At 48.0% G+C, this 22,206-nt stretch overlaps 2 protein-coding genes across 5 annotated transcripts; one reads left to right on the top strand and one right to left on the bottom strand.

Annotated features, from left to right (window-relative positions):
• Window positions 1–2,796: 2,796 nt before the first annotated feature.
• Window positions 2,797–14,383, top strand: LSM14B (LSM family member 14B). 4 transcript variants are annotated; one of them, XM_058814575.1, is made up of 10 exons: window positions 2,797–3,022; window positions 7,060–7,223; window positions 7,566–7,701; window positions 8,157–8,273; window positions 10,038–10,208; window positions 10,331–10,408; window positions 11,396–11,557; window positions 11,729–11,882; window positions 12,565–12,744; window positions 13,090–14,383. In XM_058814575.1, the coding sequence occupies exons 1-9, from the start codon at window positions 2,902–2,904 to the stop codon at window positions 12,734–12,736; spliced, it is 1,275 nt and encodes a 424-aa protein (XP_058670558.1). In that variant the 5' UTR covers window positions 2,797–2,901; the 3' UTR covers window positions 12,737–12,744; window positions 13,090–14,383. The 4 variants fall into 4 exon arrangements, with proteins under 4 accessions (XP_058670558.1, XP_058670557.1, XP_058670560.1 ...); XM_058814574.1 differs by having other exon boundaries at window positions 10,328–10,408; XM_058814577.1 differs by lacking the exon at window positions 8,157–8,273.
• A 1,780-nt stretch (window positions 14,384–16,163) lies between these two features.
• Window positions 16,164–21,664, bottom strand: PSMA7 (proteasome 20S subunit alpha 7). Its single transcript, XM_058814608.1, has 7 exons — window positions 21,434–21,664; window positions 20,110–20,236; window positions 19,183–19,307; window positions 17,838–17,960; window positions 17,380–17,499; window positions 16,767–16,829; window positions 16,164–16,510 (listed from the first exon to the last, which is right to left on the bottom strand). The coding sequence occupies exons 1-7, from the start codon at window positions 21,527–21,529 to the stop codon at window positions 16,418–16,420; spliced, it is 747 nt and encodes a 248-aa protein (XP_058670591.1). The 5' UTR covers window positions 21,530–21,664; the 3' UTR covers window positions 16,164–16,417.
• Window positions 21,665–22,206: the final 542 nt, after the last annotated feature.

The following is a 22,206-nucleotide window of genomic DNA, read 5'->3' as shown; positions in this document are numbered from 1 at the left end:
CTTCAGCAGGCAGTGCCTGGCTCCCTTCCTCCAGCAGCTGGAGCTTGTTACAGGGTTTCTGCCAACTGCTGCTCTGTGCTAAACTCTGCCACAACTCACCTGAGTCAGTTCAGCTCACATTTCCAGGGATGTGGCCATCATCCACCACAAAAGCTCTCTCTCACCATCACAGACCCTTACAAATTCTCATCACTGCAGGAAGTCAGAGGTTTCTGGTTTACCTGCTATGAAATGTGCTTAGATACAAGGCTGCTTGCCCTCTCAAATGCCTCCAGCTGCCATGGGAGTCTCCTGAGTTCTGCCAACACAGGTATTCCTGTAAATAAATCAGCTTTGCAGTTCCATGGTGAGACTGTGCCCTACCTGCACTCTCCAAGGACCACAGGTACCTGCAGTCTAAGTGGCTGTTGTGTGAATCCTGTGTCTGCTGTGATCATGAGGTGCCTCTCTGCCAGATTTCTTCCTACAGCCACAATGAACTGCAGTCAGCATCTTCACACAGAGCCAAATGTTCCCTCTTTATATGAGGGATGCCTGGGATAGAACACTTGTCATGAATTTACACAGTGAGAGATGCTCTTTGCTTCCTCCTTTCAACACTTAGTGGATGAGGAACTGTATTTTTTAGCAGAATAAATAATACTAACAGGCCACTTAAAATGTCAGGTGTCATATTTCTTCTTGCTGATGGCTTGTTATCTCTGACTGTTGTCAAACACAAGATATTGAGGAAATTCATTACAATAAGAGTATCTTCCAGAAGCAGGCTGATTTATGGCCATGGTGATTATAACTAAAATTCTGTATGTTTGCATATCTCTCCTTACCAGTGTACAGGTCATGCCAACTTGGTGTAGTTTTCTTTTTCCACACTGCTTTAATTAGCCTTCCTGGAGGATCCACATCACTCTGTTGGTACATGTGACTGTCTCTTTCTTCCCTGGTATTAAAAAGGGAAAAAAAAGTGAAGGAATAAAACAATCATAATAATACCTTGTGTTGAATAAGGAACAAAGTACTGGAAGTTACAGGTCTTTATGAACCAGTGACATTTTGGTTTGCATAAAGAAAACAATAAACTGAGCTGCAAAACCTGGAGCCCCATTTATTATTACAAAAGAAAATTTTAAGAATGGAAATAAGAATTGTCAATTTAAACATACTGTGGAGTTGGAAGATGATGACCAAAAAAGGGAGTTCTGTTTCTCTACCTTTGGCTGCACTATTGACATAAGTTTTTCATTATAAATATTTTTTGTGGCTGTCCCAAACAGTAACAGTTTTTCTATTTTTTTTCTATTATTTCTTTCCCTATTATTTCTCCATTTAATCTTTTCTACATTCAAAACTAGACAGTCCTCATACAGAGGAACTAGAGGTGTTTTTTCATTAGGGAAGTTTCTAACCATCAATTTGCCCACTAAAGGGCACTGTTTACTGCAGCAAAAAAGGAATCTCTGCTTTCCCTCTCTAAGTTATACTTAAGGCTGAGCTCAAAATCTAAAAAGGTTGACTTTAAGGGCTGAGTTTCTTATTCAAAATAACTGCTTTTCCAATTCATATATATTATTTTTTTACTTTATATTTTTTAGGAACTCTATGCTAGAACAATTTAACAAGAAGACTGCACGAGTTGAAAGGAAGCATCTGCCCTGTTCAGGCAGGGGAGATCTGCTCTTCAGGCTGTATAGACAGCATGAAGAGTAGCACATATATAAAATACATAAGGTCACAGGGCAGACAGTTTGGGAGAACAGCCCTGCGAGCCGTGGTGGGCAAGGACGCGGGGATGAACCTGTGGGCTGCGTTCTCGCGTGTCGCTGTTGTATCGCTGATGGAAGGATGTAACCAAGGCACGGGCGCCCGCGGCTCCAGCAAACCTCCCTGCTCTCAGACAATGGCTCCCGCTGCATTGTCCCCGGCTGCTGCCTTTGAATCTTATCGAGTCACACAAATTAGCGAGATCCGCGCACTCTGACCCGCTGCCCGAAACGCAACTGCCCTGCCTGATCCCCTCAGCCTCCGGCCGCCGAGTGATCTCCCCTCCGTGGCCATGGCTGCCAGATGCTGCCGCTTGTCTCTCATTGACCCGCAGATGGCCGGGGAGCCGGAGAGTTCCCGGGGGACACCGCACGGAGCGGCCCCATCCTCCAGCTGCAGCCTGGCACGGGGTGACCGCCCCGGGGCGAGCCGAGCCGGGCCGGGTCACAGAACAAAGGCGCGGGGCGACCCGCACGGGGCAGGGCCCGCCGGGCACCCGCGGCTCTGCTGGAGGGAGAAGGGGCTTGGGCAGAGGCGGCCATGGTTGATCCGTGAGGGGAAGGCGATGGTCTCCTTCTCCCCGCGTTGCGCTGTGTGACAGCAGCTCTAGGACAGCGGAAAGGGGCAATGACACTCGGTAGAGAGGCAGTACCACACACGGGGTGAGGAGCCACACGAGGGGCAGTGGCACGGCCTCAGTGTCACAGAGCCGCCCTCAGTGCCACAAGGGGGGACACTGAGGGCCCTCAGCCGCCCCCCGCCCCTCCCCGCGCGCTCCCCTCAGCCGCGGCAGCGCGGGAAGCCAAGTGCGCGCGCGCTCCCGCCCCGCCCCGCCTGGCCCCGCCCCGCCCCGCGGCGCACGTGGCACCCTCGCCCGCGTTGGTCACGTGACGCGGGCCCCGGGTGTTCCCCCTCCGCCCCTCCCCGTCTGACCCCGTCTCTCCCGTCTGGTCAATAGCGCGCGGCGCATGCGCGGTACCGCATCACGCCCCCCGCCGCCTCCCCCCGGCCCGTCTCCCTCCGCCCTATATAAGGCGCGCGCGGCGGGGTCCCGGCTCCGCAGTGCGCGTGGGCGGCGCGGCGGCTCCGCGCGGCTCTGGGACCCCCCTCCCCTTCCCCTCCCCCGGCTCCGCCGCCGCCATGAGCTCGGGGACCCCCTACATCGGCAGCAAGATCAGCCTGATCTCCAAGGCGCAGATCCGCTATGAGGGCATCCTCTACACCATCGACACCGAGAACTCCACCGTGGCGCTGGCCAAGGGTGAGGCGGGGCCCTGTGGGGGGCGCGGGCGGGCCTAGGCCGGCGCTGGCTGAGGGGACGCGGCGGGGGCCGCCGTGCCGCGAACAATGAGCGCGCCCGGGGCCCGCCCGCCCCGCGGGGCTGCGGCGGGGCTGAAGCCCCGGGTCCGGAGCGCTGCTGCTCTCCGTGAGTCAGCACTGACAGGGGCCGCGGCGGAGGGGCGGGCAGGGCCCGGGATGCTGAGCAGCCCTCGGCTCGCCCCGGGAGCTCCCGGGCAGAAGCGCTGCCGGCAGCGCTGGCTCCCTTTGCTATTGTCAGACGCGGGGAGGTGACGCTCGGTATCGCTGTGCGTGGTTCGGTTCCCCTCGCCCGGCTGTGCCCGGCTGTGTGTCGGTGCTCGGCTCGGGCCCCAGGCCGGCGCTGAGGAAAACAGTTGCTGTTGTTGTGTCTTTGTTCCTTGCGTGCTCGATAACTGGACTCTGCTCAGGTGAGCAGGGTGGGAGCTGCTGCCCAGAGCGCTGGGGGCCTCTTGCACGTGGGTCTGGCTCGCCGACCTTGCTGCTCCTCAGCGAGGCTTTGCATTGTTTCCCTGTAGAAATACTGATCATTATCTTGGAAACAGTGTCATTTGGGTTCAGTTGTCACCTGTGCTAGGAACTCCTGTATTTCACCTCAGTACAACCTGTCCTGTCTTGTTTAGTCCCTCAAACATGAACTTACTCCTGTGCTGCTTTTCAAGTCCAGCTTGGCTACTTCAGCTAATGTGCATCGGCGTTTTCTTGCCCTGAGTTTTGTCCTTCCTTGTTTTGAGAAGTTCACACGTTCTTCATTGCCTGCAGCCAGCCATCGGGGTTGTCCACAAAACAAACACTTTTTGTTTTGAAAGGCTGCCTTGCTGGCAGGAGGCACTGACTTGCCAGATTCACAACTACCCGCAAGGCAACGTGTGCCCCAGTGTTTACCCAGCATAATGATGTTTATATGATGCTGGACATTATTTAACACCCATTAGAGTGCTTTCTGAAGTTAAAAATGCGAGTTTTCTCAAATTCACTTTTTCTCTAGGAATGTAGCCATTTATTTAAATGCACAAATGGAGCTATTTGTGTTAGTGCTTGGCTCAAAGTACTGGAGAGGTTGCTGTAAGGATGCAGTTCCTTTCCTGAAGGTGCAGGAAGGTCTTCACCTTGACCCAGCAGCGAGTAGAAATGGTTCCTTACATAGTCCTGCCTTACACATTGCACTTGCTTCTTCAGAGCTGGTGTGTTTCAAAGGCATGTGTGATTAAAGTGCTTTATGATGTGAGTCATTATATGCTCTGGATAAGATTTCTGGCAGTTCCTGTATTTATTGGTTTCTCAGTGTTCAGTTTTGATGAAGTGGTTGTTGTAGTAGGTGGGGAATACATTTTTTCCTACCTAAAGAGCTGTTCCATAACTTTATATCACAAACCCTGCTTTTTGTAGTAGCTCAGAGGGGTTTTTCAAATTTAGAGACTTTGTAATTCTGACCTAATTTTGCTTTGCTATAAATGTAGCAACAATGTTGAAGTTAGTTAAGGCAGTATCAACTGCCTCTGTGGTGTCAGTGGTTTAATACACTTGATCTCTGAGGCCCTAGAAGGGCTATGAATGACTGACGTGCTGTTGAAGTTGTCCAGACTGCAGGTAAATTGTTGTTAAACCCTGGATGCCACTGTTTAAACACTTCCATGCGCAGTACAAGTGCCATTCTCTTTAGTTCTATCATAAAGAAAAATTTAAGTTGAAAGAAACCTCAGGAAGAAATCTAGTTCAGCCTCTAACTTGAAGCTAGGCTGACTTCAGTTGATTTATATTTGTTAAACCTCAATACATGCAGAGAATCTTAAATGCTGGAGATTCCATGGGCTTAATTAATCACTACAAGAAAGTTGTCTGTTTTGTTAGAGGCTAAACTTAAATTGTAAACAAAGGAAGTTTAAACCCACTGCTGTCCTGTCAGGAACCTGCTCCCCCTTAAGTAGAAGTCTGAAGAAATTGGAGTTTTTGAACAAAAAATATCCATGTAAGCTCTGCTTTCCAGTAGGTCTTGCTGTGCTTCCTGCCCCTTCAGAGCTTAAGCTCGACAGCCCTACACGAGTAGGAACTGTGTTGTAATCCAGGAGCTGCAGTGCTGTGGGATTGATTTTCTGTTCATCTGCAACAATTGTCAGTAACCTCATGGTAGACAGCCCTTCCCACCTCCACAGGAACTTTAGCTGCACTCTGTGCTGTGCCACAAACAGTTAAACACCTGAGGTGCAGGGACAGGCAAGCTCAACCCCTCCAGCCCTGTTTTGTCTACAGCAAGGACTTGGCTTTCCACCTTCCCTGTTAAAAACCTTGGGACCAACTGCAAGGGCAGCTTTGGGCTTTGCAGATCCTGTGTTTGTCCATATGGAGGTTGATGGGCTGATCATGGTGCTTTCCAAGCTAGCTGTGGAATCCTGCAGGAGCCCTGGATACCTTTAGTACATCTTGCCATGAGCTGTAATAATCTAATTTTGAACAGAGAGATCAGTGGTACAGTTGATGTCCAGAAGGCTACAAGCATTGCTTTCAGTTTATAATCTGCTTCTGGTTGACTGGGTTACAGCTGTAATATGATCAAACAGCAGCTGGAGATCTAAAATAACTTGGAGAGGTTATTTACCCCAGGAACTCATGGAAGATGGCCATTGAAAGGCAGTGACTGACAGCTTGTCCTTGTGCCAGTGAAGATGCCCCTCCTGTTAGGTGCAAGCTGAGGTGCTGAGCAGTGTGACAGGGACATTCTGGCATTCACCTGCTCCTTGGAGCTCACTGTGTGTTAACAGGGTGAAGGCCATTTGTGGCACTAGTGCTGCCTGGTGTGAGGTGAGCTCCCTGCATACACCTGGGACAGGACTCTGGAGTATCCCTGCTACACCTGCCAACACTCCTTGTAAGTTAGGAGCAGCATGGTGTGCTGGGGATGCTCCAGTTTTGCTGCATCCACTTTTGGTGCTCATTTTCCTGGGAGGATGTGGTGCCCCCATCTGTGTGACAGGAAGAGTGGCTTGTCCTGGTGGAGGTGTTTTAGTGTTTCTGTGATAACCTCTTAGAAGCAATTGAGGGAGTCCAATACAGAATTCTTCCACTGGCAGAAATGTGCATCAAGCCAGTATGTGCTGGTGCTCATCTGAGCTGGGAGTGCCTCTCAAAGGCAGAAAGCAGCCACCCAGTGAACTTGGGAGTTTCTGTAACTTGTGGCTGAAATTTCAAGCTTTTACCTGTCAGTGCCACAGTGATGTAACTGTGCTATCTGTTTTCCTGTGCCAATAATCCAGTCTGACCTCTTCTTTCCTAATGGCTCAAATTAATTTATGCTTCTACCTAGCGGTTGCCACTGTCAGCTGAAGTCTTTTTTTTTTTTTTTTCCCACTCTGATGTGTGACATTACTGGTTAGTGTCTGTTCAAGTATTCTGGTAGCTGGCATTCAGTAAAGCCTCCCTAAGCACTTAGATTTATCACTGATGGCTTGCTTTGTAGTCACATTAATCATAAAAACAGTGACACTGGAGTAGAGAGGGAGTTTTAATAGGAAGTTTTTTATCATTTATAAAAATGTATTTATAATAATAAATGTATGAAACCAAAGGTGCAGATTTGAGCTCTAAAGCCTTCTATGATTTCCCCTTGCTGCTTCAGGGGCCTCCCCTGTGTCTGCTGCAGTTGTCTGGAGCTGAATGCCTGCATGAGACAGCTGCTGGGGGGGGAAGGAGGGTGCAGCACTGTGGGGAAGTCCTTGGGTTTGGAGTAGGATTCTTCACTCCAGCTGGTCTATGGTCTTTACCTTCACAGCTTGATGTAAACAAAACTGTTTACACAGGCTGCTGAAAAAGTTGGCATTTGAGGGAGCAGATGTGCGTGAGAAAGAGATGGAGGGTTCTGGAAGTAGCTGTTGTTGTTGTTACAAATGGCAAGTGTTGAAGGAATAGTGTTTGATTGCATGGGTGTGAGTTAGCAGAGTGCTGCAGTGGCCGTTCTGCACTAATGTCACCGTTTCCACGCTCCAGTGCGATCCTTCGGGACCGAGGACCGGCCCACAGACAGACCGGCTCCTCCCAGAGAAGAAATCTATGAGTACATTATATTCCGAGGAAGTGACATCAAAGACATCACTGTCTGTGAACCTCCAAAAGCTCAGCATACTCTGCCACAAGATCCTGCCATTGTCCAAGTAAGTTAGCCTCAAGTGTTGGTAAAAAGCTGAGATTGCTGTTGAAGGACTGCATTTTGGTAAAAACTTAGAGAAATGAAGGCAAGTCAGTGTCTCCAGGAATCTTTGTATTATTTAAAGCATCCTGAATTTTGTTGTAATGTTTAAAGTAGCAGCAGCATTAAGACCTCAGTCAACAAAAGCCAGAGCTAGCTGAGAATGCAGAAAATCATAAAGAGGTAAACTAACCCTTCTCAGAATTTACTTAAGCTTTAGTAATGTTGTACATGAAGTAAAGAATCACTGCCAAAGCAAGCTGACTACTGGACGCTGTAAATGGAAATGTACTTTGTCTTGTTACAGTCTTCACTGGGCTCTGCCTCTACATCATCCTTTCAGCCACATGTGCCTTACAGCCCGTTTAGAGGTATGCCACCTTACAGCCAGCTTGCTGCCAGCTCTTTGCTTAGCCAGCAGTATGCAGCTTCCTTAGGTTTAGGTAAGTACAAATTTTACTTGCTAGAATAGAGGGATGGTCTTGTGTGCAGCTGCTGTGAAAGCAAATAACAGTAACTAACACCAAACTCCTTGCCAAGTGCCAGGCTGCAAGGAGCAGTGAATAAGCAGCTCACAGCTTTGTGCAATGGTTTTACTTCAAGGAGGCCTATGTTTCATTTGCATGTGCACACACTCACGTGAAAGAAACAAACTAAATAGCTGAAGTTTCTTTCTCAAATTAATGGGATTACCTGACAGTTGAGGCCAGTTAATTTCTAACCTAACCCACCTCACACCACATGTTAAAAAGCACTTGTATTTCCAGAGAGGACTGTAAATAAGCTGCTCTAATGCTGTTCTAGAGAATCTTGTATCTCTTTCCAAGTCCTTCAGATGTTTCACTACCTTGTCTTATCCATGTATCTTTGCTCTCTCTTCTTCCCTCTATCTCTTTAGAGAAATTGGTAAGCCCTCCAGCATCAGCAGCTGCTTCCAGCCCTAGTTCTTCTCCGTCTCCACAACCTGTTTCAGAGCCTGACATGTCTTCAGAGCCCCATCAGCTCTCTTCCAAGGGTAACAGCAGTTTGAGGACTCCAAATATTTGGAAGAACTGCATGGCACTTGCAAACACTGTTCTTGTTAACCCCTCCTAGAATGATAGTGCTTATATGGGTAATGCCAGTAGAACTAGTTTGTTTTCAGCTTTTTTTTTGCCTTTCATTATGTGAAGTGTGATTGCTCCTGTCCTAGCAGTATCAGTTATAGAGACAGGAGAAAGGAAAAGTCCAGGAGAGTGGATCCTCTTGTGTAAGTATCAGGAGAAGGATGAAGTTTAGAGATGCTAATGTGCTGCATCCTGTCCAGGAACATGTGTCACTATAGGGTTTGGGTGAGGAATTGGTCAGCCTTTTCTGGAAAAAGAAGCACACTGCTTCAGTTGTGGCTGGCCTTCTGGTTGGAGACTTAGGCTGATCAGAAATTTGGTTGTATTTTCTATAATTGAGGAAACATCAGGGTAGATTTCATGCATGCTGGGGCATTGTACCTTGTCCAGACTCCCAGTTAGTAAAGCATGATTCCTGAATAGCAGAGGTAACATGGTTCTGGGTGCTTGCTTCTGTGTGTAAAACCTTTAGAGAAGGTTGAGATACCAGACTGACCTTCCTCAGAGCAGGATGACCAGGTGCAGCCTGCATTTAAACATGATAATTGGTTTCATCTGGTTTTAGCTTAAGCATGTATGCTTGTGTTGGCATGAAGCTTTTTACTTACTCTCTGCTTTTGGCCATCTATCTGTACATAGTTTCTCAATACTCTGGCTAAACTTTGAAACTTTCTCATGTTAAACTTGCACATCAGCTTTGTCCTACTCAATAATCCTTAGGATATGTCTGTCTTCCTTGCAAGTTTTCCAGGTATACATTAACTGGGAACCTGCATGATGTAACCTACTGGGTATATCTCATGTTGCACTTGGGTGACCCAGAAGTGTCAGTGGCTTGGTTTGTGTGAACTCTTCAGCTTTTCACTTTTCTTGCTCTTTTAATATATTCAGTTAAAGTTTGCTTCCAAGCAGTTCTTATGCATAACTACATGAACCTGTAGTACTCCAAACCTTCTAATGAAACCTAGAATGCAGTGTTTCTTCTGAGTACTGAAGACTGTCACTTTTTAATATAATTGGTGTAAGGTATACCAAACCATGAAAAGTATTTACGTGTTTTGTAGTGTGAATAAATAAGCCTGGATGGAAGAGCATCAGAAGTCTTGGTAACACTTTGGCCTTGACCAAGAAGGAATTTAAAAGGGTAACTTTGAGATCCTGGTCTGGTTTCAGGTTTTCTTTGTCTGACAGCTCTAACAATAAGCAATGAAGTTGAAGGACTTGTAAAAGCAGCTTACAAAAGGGGATATAGCTGAGGTGCCTAAGCTTTTGCTGCAAAAACTTTTTGACAAAGTGGGGTAACTTTGTTGAACAGTTTCAAAATGGTGAATTTTTGCTTCAGATTTAAAGTTACCATGTAAAGTAAAATCCTGCATAATGTAGAAATTAGATTTTGGTATAAACTGTCTGAGAGACTGACTTGGCTTGGTTGTTTAATATTTGGTTTAAGAAATATTTGGGTATATTTCCTGAAACGGAGGCTCTGGATGTGAGAGCCATGACTTGTATGGCAGTGGTGCCTTACCTGGTGCCACTTAAACTTAGCCTGTAAAGATGCACACTCAAGGCTTTGAGTCATTCCTGACCAAATGGTTTCTCCCTAGAAGTGGGCAGGGTTTGAATGGTGTTGGCTCATTTTCTGAGAGGCACTCAGTCATTGGGATTTTTTCCAGGTGCTGGCTTTCCTTCTGTCCACCCAGTCCGCAAAAGCCCCATGGTAGAGCAGGCTGTCCAGACTGGCCCCGTTGACAGCATGAACTCCCAAAAGCTGCCCCCAGGGAAGGTGACTGCGGGGATCCCGCGCAGCGCCCGGCAGGTCCCGCCGGCCAACGGCAAAGGCAGCGGTACGTACACCCTGCTGCAGCCCTGAGCTGGGCTGGAGCAGCCTCCCAAGGGGCACTGCCACCCTGAGCTGCCTGGGGATTGCTCCTGTGCTCCTTTAAAGTTTATCCTTCTTGTTCAGTAGATACAGTTCAGGCAGCACCTGTGCAAACCCAAGGACAGGTGAATGATGAAAACAGAAGACCTCAAAGGAGAAGATCGGGTAGGTTAAGCTGATGCTAAACAGTCTCAACAGCCTGTGAAGGCAAGTGGTGTTAACTTCAGTGAAGGATTAACTGACAGAAGACTGGGAGAAAGCTTTGGGCATCCAGAGATGTTTCCCTAACAAAACAGCTTCTGGAATCGCAGAAGTTCAGAACATTCCAGGGACAGAATTCTAGCGCCTTTTCTAGAAAGTTGCAGGTATGTCATAAAAATCAATGCTGTGACTTGGCAGCAGCAACTGGATTTCTCTGAAACCTCAAGTGTATTTACTGGGAGAGGCAGCCTGTTTGAGACTTTCAGAGCTTTTGTAACAGACAGCAGCTATGGAACACTCACCTCCATAGAGCAGAATTCTTATTTCTCAGTGGCAGTATAAACATGGGCCAGAAGAAAGTGGCATTTAAAAGAGGTTTCTGCCCAAATAAAATGTGAAAGGATAGGAAACAACACTTCAGACTCCTGGGTCTTCAAATTAATTAGTGTGTAAAATGGGTTGTAGCTTATCCAGAAAGGAGTGGATAGCATCTCAGTTGGAAACCAGAAACTAGACAGAGTATGAGCTCCCTTTGTGGGTAGATGAGTCTTTTGGTGGATTTTCTGAGACTTCCTCTTTGCCATCAAGATGGGTTTTAGGCTAATTACAGTGCTGTGTTTGCAGGTGAAGAGCAGACAGATAATTTCCCCCACCTCCCTCAGCTTTTCTTGCTGTAGTGCTTGTTCTGACTTCCTCTCTGCACACTGGAAGGAAAGTTGGGTGCACTCTTAGTGGTAAGACTGACATCCCGGAATGCTGCTCAGAAAGTTAAAGTGTTGCTGTAATGTGTCTTCTACAGCCAAAATCAGAAGTTGCTTTCAAAGAGGTGTGGCCTAACCACAGGACTGGAAGCCAGAAACTCCTGAGTTCTATCCCTGGTTTCCTCTGGTCTTGAGCAAGCCATGTAACCTCCCTGTGCATTACCAAGTGTTTAAACTCTCCTGCTTTCAGGAAACAGGAGAACCAGAAACCGTTCTAGAGGACAAAACAGACCAACTACTGTGAAGGAAAATACAATAAAGTTTGAAGGTGACTTTGACTTTGAAAGTGCAAATGCACAATTCAACAGAGAGGAGCTTGATAAAGAATTCAAGAAGAAACTAAACTTTAAAGGTTTGTGCCTTCATTAAATATGAATTGCTGAGCTAGTAGTAAACACTGCATAGACAAACTGGTTTTGAGAAACTGCATGATTACCTCTCAAATTTTGTTTGAGGGAGCAAGAGAACAGATGGCTCTGCAGTGTGTGCCTCAAGGAGGTGTAATACATTTCATTATCCTCAGATGACAAAGCAGAGACGGGGGAAGAAAAAGGGGACCCTGGAGTGGCAACCCAAAACAATGATGGTAACGCAGAGGAGGACCTGCTGGGGCCCAACTGCTACTATGATAAATCCAAGTCTTTCTTTGACAACATTTCTTCAGAACTGAAATCTAGGTGAGTGTTTTTTAAAAGCTTGGTTTTTAAATGGAATTTTAGGCATAAAATTTCAGACATAATCTATATGATGTGGTTTAATTACTTAAAAATTTTAGAATAGACTTTAGACAGGAAATGTTGCCATGCATTTGGTAGCTCACAAGTGATGTGAACCAAGCTTCATGCAGTGGGATCAAACAAAAAAGCATTTCAGCTGATATGATACACTTGCCTAAACTATGATAGAGGAGTTTCTATTTCTGTTTCCCAGTACTGACTTTGAACCCATTGATTTTAAACAAATTCCTTATCTGGCTTGTGGGAGCAGAGGCGTCAGGGTCATGCTGTACTGAAGGTGCAGCTGGCACACAGGAGTGAGCTAAGCCTGGAGATGGGGCAGAGAGGTAGCTCTGGCTGTGGAAATGCATTAGGTTAAATGTTGGGAATATGAAGGGAAAGCTTCAGCTGTCACTGCCACCACTGATGCCATCAAGTGCCTGGAGAAATGAGACATCCCTTTGGTGTCAGCATGAGGGGTTCCTTGGCTCTGTGACTGCAGAGGGGATGGGTTAGAGCAGGCACACTGCAACTGGTGCCTGTTGCAGTGCAGCTCAACTAAATCAGGGGTTTGAGGCTTCCTCTCTGAGTGGGCTGGTGGTTCTTTCATGTTTGTGCTGAAGCTGAGCTCGGCCTTGCTCAGTTCCAGGCGCACCACGTGGGCTGAGGAGAGGAAGCTCAATACAGAGACCTTCGGAGTGTCCGGGCGGTTCCTTCGCGGCCGCAGCTTCCGAGGTGGATTCCGAGGTGGAAGGGGGAGTGGAGCAGCAAGGAGAAACCAAACCACTCACAGAGCTGGTACTGGCAGAGTGTAACTTCAGAGGCAAGTGCTCTAGCAAGAGTAAATACTCTCTCTGAGCCAGGTTTGTCTCTTACTCCTTGACTGAACTGTCTGTGCAGTCTGTTTTGCCCTCCAGTCTCATGGATTTATCAAGAATTTTTCTTTGTTGGATCTGATTAATATTTCTAAGGGGTAGAAGGAGATAGGGGTGGTTTAACATGTTGATTTCTTGGTCTCACCTCTCTGTGAAAAAGCTCAGCTCAAGCAAGCAGCTTTTGGTTTCTAACTAAGCATTTCAGCTGATACAGGGGTATGAGCTTTGCTATTTCTCTTCTTGGGAGAAGAGCCCCATAATATCAAATCTAATTCTACCTTTTTTTTGAATAGGTTCAAACATCTCTCCTGAGAAAATGAAACTGTATATAAAAAGAAAACAACCAACTGCTGCACTAACGTGGGAAAATGGTTCATATTGTGTACTGTCTCTGCTCAAGCGACAGAATTTCATGTACTACTGCTTATATTTTGGACTTACTTTGGACCAGCCACTGTCTGCTGGAATATTTTTTGGAAGAGGGAATGTGTTCAGGGGTACCTTCTTCAGGGTGTCTTTTCTTTTTGTTTGTGTTTTTCAAGTGCAGACTAACTTACACGGTTCTTCTTTCTGGGTCTCTCAAGGCTGCTATAGTCTAAGCTCAAAGTCAGACTCCTTTTCTGAACCCTGGAGAAGAGAAATCATGCTGTTTTAACACGGAACCAAAGCTCACTTGAAATAAACCAGCTATAATTTGTTTGTTCTGAGTAACCAAATGGATCCTTTGGTGCTGCTGGTCTCACGGATCTTGGCAGCAGGTGTGAAGTAGCACTTGGTATCTGGAGAAATGGATTCCTGGTGCAGAGGAGTTGTGTATATTGTCACTTGGGAATACTGGAGTGTTGATCATGTAGTAGTGTTTGACTGTACAGCTGTTTGTGGGCTGCTGCTGGGCTGGAGGTACCACAGGACCGTGGCTCTGCCTTGAGCTGCAGGGTGCTGGGAATGCCTGGAGCTTGGAGCTCCTGGCTGGAGCGTGGGGACACCATGTGGGATGGGAGCAGTGACTGTCCCCACTCATGTGCAGAGTTTTTGGCAGTAGTGACTGTCTGGGAAGGAGACCTGAAGCTCTGACTTGTTTGCCTCGGTTTGTACCTCGCTGGAGGCAGCACCAAATGCAAACAGTTCTCTGTACTCTGTAGACTGTGGTGGAACTCTTTGGAATGTTTTCATTCAACTAGGGATGGGAGACCATATAATGAAGCTTAACAGATGGGCATGTTTAATTTCTTTCCTCTATACCCCCATACTGTAAATAGTTTAGTTGTTTTTCTTTTGTTTTTAAAAATCTGTATGTGGGGAGAGGGCTGGGAGGGAGGGGTTACCTTTGTTTGCATGAAATAAGTGGGTTAAATTGCTATAGGCATGTGTCCCGTTTTTGGTTGGTAGGGAATTTTGTTGAAAAAGCACCTTGATGACTGAACCCCTTACATAGCTCAAGTTTTTTTAGTTATGCATTGACCTAGGTTACTGTAAAAGCTTGGATTTATTTTTGTAGGACTTTATTGCTGAGAATTAGAACATAGCAGTGGGGCTGCTCTTTGGAGTAATGTAAATTGTAATTATAATAAACATGTAAATGTTTAATGTTTCCCTCCACCTCTGTTCTGTACATAGCTCCATTACATCACTCCCTACACCTCCTCTGGCACCTGTCCTTGCAGGGCTCCCATCCAAGCTGCAGAAAGCCTGGCTGCAGAGCTCTGGCAAACCTGGCAGTGTTACAGTGCTGGAAAAAGGCTGAAACACCCAAATCCAGGCACTGCACATTGTACTGTTGCCCTGGTTCCCTGCTGGGACTCAGCCTAATGAGGGTGGTGTTACAGCAGCCTTGCAGAGGGAGGCCCTGGGGTTCCCCAGGAGCCAGTGCTGCTGCTGCAGGCCCTGGCCCACACCTCTGAGCTGGCCTGTGCTGAAATGCCTCACTCAGAGCTGCTCTGCCTCTGATTCTGCTGCTGGCAAAGCAGCCACTGTGGCTCTTAAGTGTGGAGATGGAATTGCACTGCCCTGGCAGAGGATGGGAGAAATCCTCACTGCTCCTGTGTAATCACCATTATTCACATGTCGCTGTGCCTTTTCAGTTGAGTGGGATCGATTCCCTTGTTTCCACAGCAAAGCTTCAGATCCCAGGCATAAGCTCATCCTGGATACTGCTGAAGTTGGTGTGAAGCCAGGTGCTGTCCAGGAGCAGAGGGGGCTGGAGGGTGTGACTGAGCCCCAGGGCTTGTTACCTGTGAGCCCTTCTTCCTCAGCAGCACTGGGGGCTCAGCTGCAGCCCTGCCCCACGGAAAATTCCCAGTGTGGGAATTTGAGCAGGGAGCCAAGTGCAGCTTTTTTCACTTCAATGTTTCAGCCCAAGGGCTGATAAATTAACCTGGTGTTGCAGGATGCTTCCTCTGGCTCTTGTGGTCTGATGTGTCCCTGAGCAGCAGCAGCACTGCTGCTTCCTTGGCCTTGACTCCTGTGGGATCCTCTGCCCACACTTTGCTGGGCAGCATTTCCCTGTAAACAGCTCTGGGCTGTGTGAGAGCCCAGCACTGAGATCTGCTGCCTGGAGCACCCCTGGAGTCCCTCAGTGCCCTGAGCAGGGGCTTGAGTACAGAGCTGCCCCTTGCAGGCTCCTGGGCCACATTCAGCCCTTGCTGCCAGCCCAGCCCTGCTCTGCCCCTGTCACACCCTCTGGGTGTGCAAGACTGAAGAGTCTTGAACCAAACTTCCCAGGGCAGTTTGGTTCTACCCACTTGGTGGGTACAAATGGGGAAACTTTTACAATAAAAGAGCACCTGTTCCTATTGCTTCAAGTACTGAGACTTGGGAGTGTGAGCTCAGGTGGAGAGGGGCCTGAGGCTCCTCTGAAATGAGGAAACATCTCAAACCATGGGGTGGAGAGGAGAGGAAGCATGTGAGGGCAAATTACCAGAGGAGAAAGTGAAGGGAGCTACAACTCTGTTGTATGTAACACTTGCTATAGTTATGGTTTAGCTCCTGGTGCGTAAATCCCCCCTGGGAACCACACCAGCAATGTTTTACTCTGAACCAGACTTGGAAGCACCAGGCCATGCACCTCTGCCCTGAGCATGTGCCTGCAGCAGCACATTCTCATGCTGACCCCCAAAACACAACCCCCTCTGTCCTGTCCTTCAGCAGTAAAACACTCACAGGCTGCTGCAAGGCAGACCCAGCCTTTTCACCTTGAAAGGTGCCCATTAGGGAATAAAAACTCCAACTCCATATTAGTTATGTTGAGACCATAATACAACACCCAAGACAGCTGCTTAAAGTAAAAAAAAAAAAAAAAGGGACATTCTGAGAGCTGAGAGTGTGCAGAAAGAAGCATTAAACAAAGTGAAGTGTCCAGGGAAAAAAATGCAAGCAAAGTCTCTGTCCTTTAATGGGTCACTGCTGCTGTTCTGTAGCCAACCAGATCATCCTGGGTAATTAAAATCCAAGGAACAGACAGGTTTTTTTTTTTTTTAAATAACAGCTTTAAAAAAAAAATCAATAGGTTTATTGTATATCTCAAGAGAGCACAGTATGAGTAACTGGAATGCCTACATGTCTATACAGAATAACCCATCACTCGAATTAAAAAGAAGTAGCTAAGCAGGTGCATTTCATTCATCATGATGTTTTCTTCTGTTTTTTCTTTTCATTTTCTTCCTTTTCCTTTTCAATTTCAGCCACATACTTCTCAATTTCTTCAGGGTTTAGGATCTAAAACAGAAACATCGGTGACCCTCAGGATACCAATAAACTTAAGAGACACTCATGAAGTGATCCTAGTTCTGCCATGGGAAGAACTGCTGTTTATCTGAAAGCAGGTACCTGCTGCAGACACAACAACATTCCTTGGCCACTAAGAATAAACTGAAGTATTTGTCAGTGCAAAATGTGAGATTAAGTGCAGGCAGATCAACAAGGACAGTATCAGAGACAGGCTCAAGGGGAGAGAAGCAAACAACAGCCTCACCTTCAGTGGCTGCTCCCGTCTCATGACTGCCAGCTCGATGTTCTTCCCACCAGACTGCACCACCTGTGTGAGGCACAGGGAAGCTTTAGGAGCCTGGCCAGGAATTCACTCCAACAAACCCCCCTCAGGTCTCTTTAGAAGGAGAATAGATATGGATGGGGGTGTATTTCACTCCTTAGCTCTTAAGCTGTCAGCACCAGCAGCACTAACTCTCAGAAGGGTCTTCACAGCAGTGCCAGTGCCCTGGGCAGATGGAGAACACCCCAACCCCACCACCTGACCTGTGCTATTTTCTGTATCTTAAACTTCAATTAAAAAATAAAACATTCAGCACGTGCTTTAGCACATCTCTGGTGCATCTGTGTTAACACCCAGAACTGAAGTCTGTATTCCTCCCCAGAGCTGCTGGTAAGTTCTGTGTAAACTATGGAAACTGTTACCCCAAATATTCTGAACCTTGAATTCAATCCAACAGCCACAGCCTACAGTAAACAGCTCTCACAGATCCTTTGCAGTATTTCCTTGGGACATCCACAAATATTTTCCCATATTCACATCTAAGAAGTGAATCTGGACAGTGAAAAGTCACAGAAGAGATGTGAGGCAGCCTCACCTCAAGAAGAGCCTTGATGACAAGTTTAATAGTCAGATCATCCGTTTCAATGGCCTCATCAGTGTAGTTCTTCTCCAGGAACTCACGCACAGATTTGGCTCCTCTGCCAATGGCATTAGCCTAGAAACATTAAGGGGAAAAAGAAAATGAATGAGAGTTTAAAAAAGATTTCATTCAGAGTAAGAAAGGAACACAAAATTGTACAATTGCATAATCTGTCACACACAAGGACGGTGGCACAGGTGGGTTGGTTTTGGGTTTTCTTTGAAAGCAGGACAAGGCTTCCCAAGGAAAGCTGAACTGCAGATGGCCACTCTCGGCATTTGATCATTAAGGATTTCTGCAGCTGTGAGACAGCACCATCTGGCCAGAGAGCTCCTCTACCCCAATCCCACTGTAAAGGAGCCATGAACTCACAAATGTTCCATTTGCAGCAGGGACTGCCCCCATTCACTCACCTTCCAGGCATGGTAGGTGCCCGAGGGGTCGGTCTGGTACAGCCGGGGGGTCCCATCGAAGTCGAAGCCCACGATGAGGGCGGAGATCCCGAAGGGCCTGCGGCCGTTGCTCTGTGTGTACCTCTGAGCACAAAGGACACATCTCAGGCACTTCTGAACACGCTTCCAGGCTGCAAAGCACACTCTGGAGCAATTGCAGCCACCAGAATTGCTTTTAGCTGGCTCTCTCCATTAGTCAGGACTCTGTATCCCACGGAGCCCCTGAGGCAGGCAGGTGAGAGGTGGTTCCTGTCCAAGCCTGTTCCTACACCTGGTTACAGCTTCCAGAAGCACCTCCCCACCTACTGAGGCAGCCAGAGCCAACTCTGCAAGCCCCAGTGTGCCAAAAAATCCCAGGAGGACACCTGAAGAGTTTTCACCAATGACTGGCACTGATTCCACAGGAAAGAAATCATGGCAGCTCCTGCTGTGAGCACGTTCCACTGGAGCCATGTCACAGCCCTCCTGGGACACTGCCAGCAAAGTCACTGCCATGTCACACACCAGGGCCAGGAGGGCTGACACCCACAGCAGCACAGCAGGAGCTGGGCCGGGTGTGTTTGCAACAGGGTGAGTGAGATTGGATACAGGAACAAAGTGAAACTCTGGAAGTGGTGCCTTGCTCTGACAGACCAGTGATTATTACAACAATCACATTATTACCATCACCACTGCTCCAACACATCTGTGCATAAGTAAATTAAATTTTCTCTAATTCTCGCTGGTGGCTAAAAATCACTGAATAATACACTGGCAAATGAGTAATTTTCTCACAGAACACAGCTGGGCATATTTTGATGCTGCAATTCATTCTAAATTCATGACTATCAAACACAAAACATATTAAATACTGCACCACTTTGCTCCCCTCTTACCCATCCCTGCAATGGCTTTGCAGGAGCCATAAGAACAGACAGTGAGCAAGGCCCAGTGTTGTGGGAGTGAGATGAGCAGGGTGCTCCTCATGACATGGCACATGGAAATGTGCAGGCCTTACAAGAACTAATTGCTTTATCTTGGGGGGGTGAAAACTCAAACAGCACTCAGTTGTTCTTTTCCATTCCCAATAAAAACCTACAGTGTGTTTTTTAGCAGGTAAGTGGAGTGAGGCCAGAGCACAGACATTTGCACAGTTTGAAGAAGTGTCAGATATTCCAGGTGGTTCATGTTACACATGTGACACTCTAGTCCCACCTGTCACACACCTAATTGTACACAATGCATAGCACAGGCTAACACAGGAGCACAGAAAACACCTCTGCCAGGTGAGGACACATCCCCAGCAGCTGTGGGCAGCCCCAGGTACCTGTTTGAGGCTGGCAATGTAGCGTGTGATGTACTCCACGGTGACAGGGTCCTCCACAGTGAGCCTGTGGCTCTGGCACTCCACCCGAGCTCTGTTTATGACTATCCTGGCATCAGCTGTCAGCCCTGAAATGACAGAGTGGCCTCAGAGTCATGAAAACACCTCAGAACACCAATCTGGCCCTAAAAGGCCACAGGGTCAGTGTCAACAGCAAGGGAAAATCAAAGCAGAGCTCAAACTCTGAGGTTTGCTGGGCAAGAGCGTTTGTAAGGCAGCAGAAGGTGGTTAATGCACAAAAATAACCGAAGGATTCAGTTTACAGCTTCCATGTTTGTGAGTTAGGTGACACATAATTCTGAACCAGGTAATGGGACTATTACTGACAGCATTCCATATCCCAGCTAATCTGCTGTGCTTATTCTCACACACATTATTCCTCATGCAGTCCAGTTTCATCTGCCCAGCAAACCTCATCTAGTTAATGAGGCTACAGCAGCATGATGTTAGCTGACAAAAGTGTGACCCTTTAAAAAAAAGATTGAAAGAAATTTAATTTTTATTTTACTTTTAGCTCATGCTGCCATTTTTCACTTGCAGCCTCATTTTTATTAGAGAAATTTCCTCAAGTTTGTGAGCACCCCTGCACATATCCCAGACCCTGGCTAAGGGAGCAAGGCAGGAGAAAGAACTGAGCCTCTCATTCCTGCACACTGAACCTAAACCCTGTTGTTTTAGTCAGTTAAATCAGATCTCCCCTTAAAAATATTATTGACACTGACACTCTAATTCTCCATATTAAAATAATAATAAGCTACTGTAGAAATACTGTGCCTCCCACAGTTCTCAGCCAGTCACACCCTGTATTTTGTGTTCTCAGATTCCACAAACACACCAAAAGCTGCCAAAACCCCTGAAGGGACCATGTACCTGCAAAAGCCATGCAGACATTGTCATCCAGGGCACAGATCTTCCTGACAGTTCTCTCATCCTGCAGCTTGGCCACTGACTTCTTCTCCACACCAAGGACAACAATGTCCTTCCCTCTTACTCCAACCTTCCAGGCATGAAAAGAAGAAGTAAAAAAGTTAACCCAGGTCCAAAAATCCTGACAGCTGCAGACTTTGCTCAAGTGAGCAGTAACCAAGCACAAACCCCCACTCTGTAACCATTACCTCAGCTTGAAGTCAGGATTTTATTTCCCACTCAACCCGGAGGCAGGACTGATGTAACAAAAATTGCAATGCATTTCAGGGTGCAGTTTCATCATCAGTTTACAACAACCTAAATCCCTGTGGTTCCCAAGAGACAGACTCAGCTCCTCTTACAGCTGTCCTTACTCCAACAGCACCATCAGTGTTTCCACAGCCACAAACACCCCACTAGTCCAGTGGCACTGCTCAACCCAGAGCCCAAGGCACTGAAGATCAGGCCAAGTAACACCCACAGCTGCCAAAATGTTCTGTCTGTAACTGCTTTAATTCCTAATTCATACCTTGAATACAGCTTTTCCAACATCAGGGAGGAAAAAAAACCTTTGACCCTTCCCCTTCATTCCCACTGTTTCTTACAGAGGCACGGGAATCAGCATGTTCCAAATGTTTCCAAAAACATTAAACTCAACAAGAGACAAGATGGGTGCTTATATTGCAAGCTGTCTCCACTTTCACAGTATTTTTAATTTCTGAAAAAAACGAGGAATCTATTTGGCACTAAATCTTGTTATATTCATGCCCATCCCAAAGATGGTATATTGTCTTTTTGGTAATGCCAATTAAAACATACTACAACTATTAATACAGTTATGACTTTTTAAAATTAAAACTTACTATTGCTAGAACTTACTACAATCACTAATACAACGGTATTTGCAATTTAACACTTTTCTTCTCCTCCCCTAAATGAATTAAAACTTTCATTGAGCTTGGGACAGCTGGAAGCCGGGAGAAGCAATGCACTCCTAAGGGCTTCCACCGACGCGTTCCCAATGCCCGGGACTCTGCCTCGTGCCCAAACACAGAATATCACAATCTGTGTTTGAGAGAGGATCCCTCCGGGCCTGCCACCCCGCCGGAGAACCGCAGGCAGCTCGGGGCTCTGGGCAGCCCCACGGACCGTGGCTCCCCCCGGGAATGTCCCGCAGCGGCTCCCGCGGCCTCCGGGCCCGCCAGGCCGGGCGCGCAGCGCGGCCCAGCCCCGCCACGGGCCCGGCCCCGCCGCCACAGCCCCGCCGGCCCCGCGGCCGCCGACTCACCGCGGTGGAGCCCTTCTTGACCGCCTCCTGCGCGTACTCCACCTGGAAGAGGTGCCCGTCCGGGGAGAAGACGGTGATGGCGCGGTCGTAGCTCATGGCTCCGGCAGAACCCGCACCGTCATCCGGGCGGGCCGGGGGCGGGGCCGCTGCGCTCTGCGCTGCGCACTCGGCGTACGCACTCTGCGCTGCGCACGCTGCGCAGCGCCCGGCACGCCCCGCAACTGGCGCACGCACTGCGCAGGGAATCCAGGGGGTTTGGGTGGAAGTGACCCCAAAAATCACCCCGCCCCATGGGCAGGGACCCCTTCCATTATCCCGGGTTGCTCCCAGCCCCGTCCATTGGACATTTCTAGGCATAAGGCAAACGCAGCTTCTCTGGGCGCTCAGTGCCAGAGCCTCACCGCCCTCGCAAGGAAGATTCTCCTAATATCTAACCTAAACCTTCTCTTTTCCAGTGTGAACCCATTCCCCTTGTCCTGACACTCCACTCTCTTGTAAACAGCTTTGCTCCATCCTTGCTGCGAGTCCCTTTGAGGTACTGGACAGCCACCATGGGGTCACCCCGACGGCAGGCGGAACAGCCGCGATTCCCCAGCTTCCCTCGCAGCAGAGTTGCTCCATCCCTGTCCCCGTGTCGCCGCTCCCTGTCCCCCGCTGTCCGCCCGCAGCGCACTTGGCGTAGCGGCCCCGCGCCGCTCCCCGCGCTGGCGCACTTGGCGTACGCAGTTGGCGTACGCAGTTGGCGCAGCGGGCGGCGCGGCCGAGGCGGCGGG

This window comes from Ammospiza caudacuta, chromosome 15 (genome assembly GCF_027887145.1).
Source record: "Ammospiza caudacuta isolate bAmmCau1 chromosome 15, bAmmCau1.pri, whole genome shotgun sequence".
NCBI classification, from domain to species: domain Eukaryota; kingdom Metazoa; phylum Chordata; class Aves; order Passeriformes; family Passerellidae; genus Ammospiza; species Ammospiza caudacuta.
The sequence above is the reverse complement of the archived record's forward strand: the minus strand, read 5'-3'. Positions and strand labels throughout refer to the sequence as shown.

What these genes read in the sequence shown, in the direction of transcription:
- LSM14B (XM_058814574.1), top strand. Translation starts at nt 2,902, where the DNA reads ATGAGCTCGGGGACCCCCTACATCGGCAGCAAGATCAGCCTGATCTCC. An exon ending in CACCGTGGCGCTGGCCAAGG is followed by an intron (nt 3,023 to 7,059) that starts GTGAGGCGGGGC and finishes TCCACGCTCCAG; the next exon opens with TGCGATCCTTCGGGACCGAG. An exon ending in GGCCAACGGCAAAGGCAGCG is followed by an intron (nt 10,209 to 10,327) that starts GTACGTACACCC and finishes CTTCTTGTTCAG; the next exon opens with TAGATACAGTTCAGGCAGCA.
- PSMA7 (XM_058814608.1), bottom strand. Translation starts at nt 21,529, where the DNA reads ATGAGCTACGACCGCGCCATCACCGTCTTCTCCCCGGACGGGCACCTC. An exon ending in TGTCTGCATGGCTTTTGCAG is followed by an intron (nt 19,308 to 20,109) that starts GTACATGGTCCC and finishes CTGTCATTTCAG; the next exon opens with GGCTGACAGCTGATGCCAGG. An exon ending in GACGGGAGCAGCCACTGAAG is followed by an intron (nt 16,511 to 16,766) that starts GTGAGGCTGTTG and finishes TTTCTGTTTTAG; the next exon opens with ATCCTAAACCCTGAAGAAAT.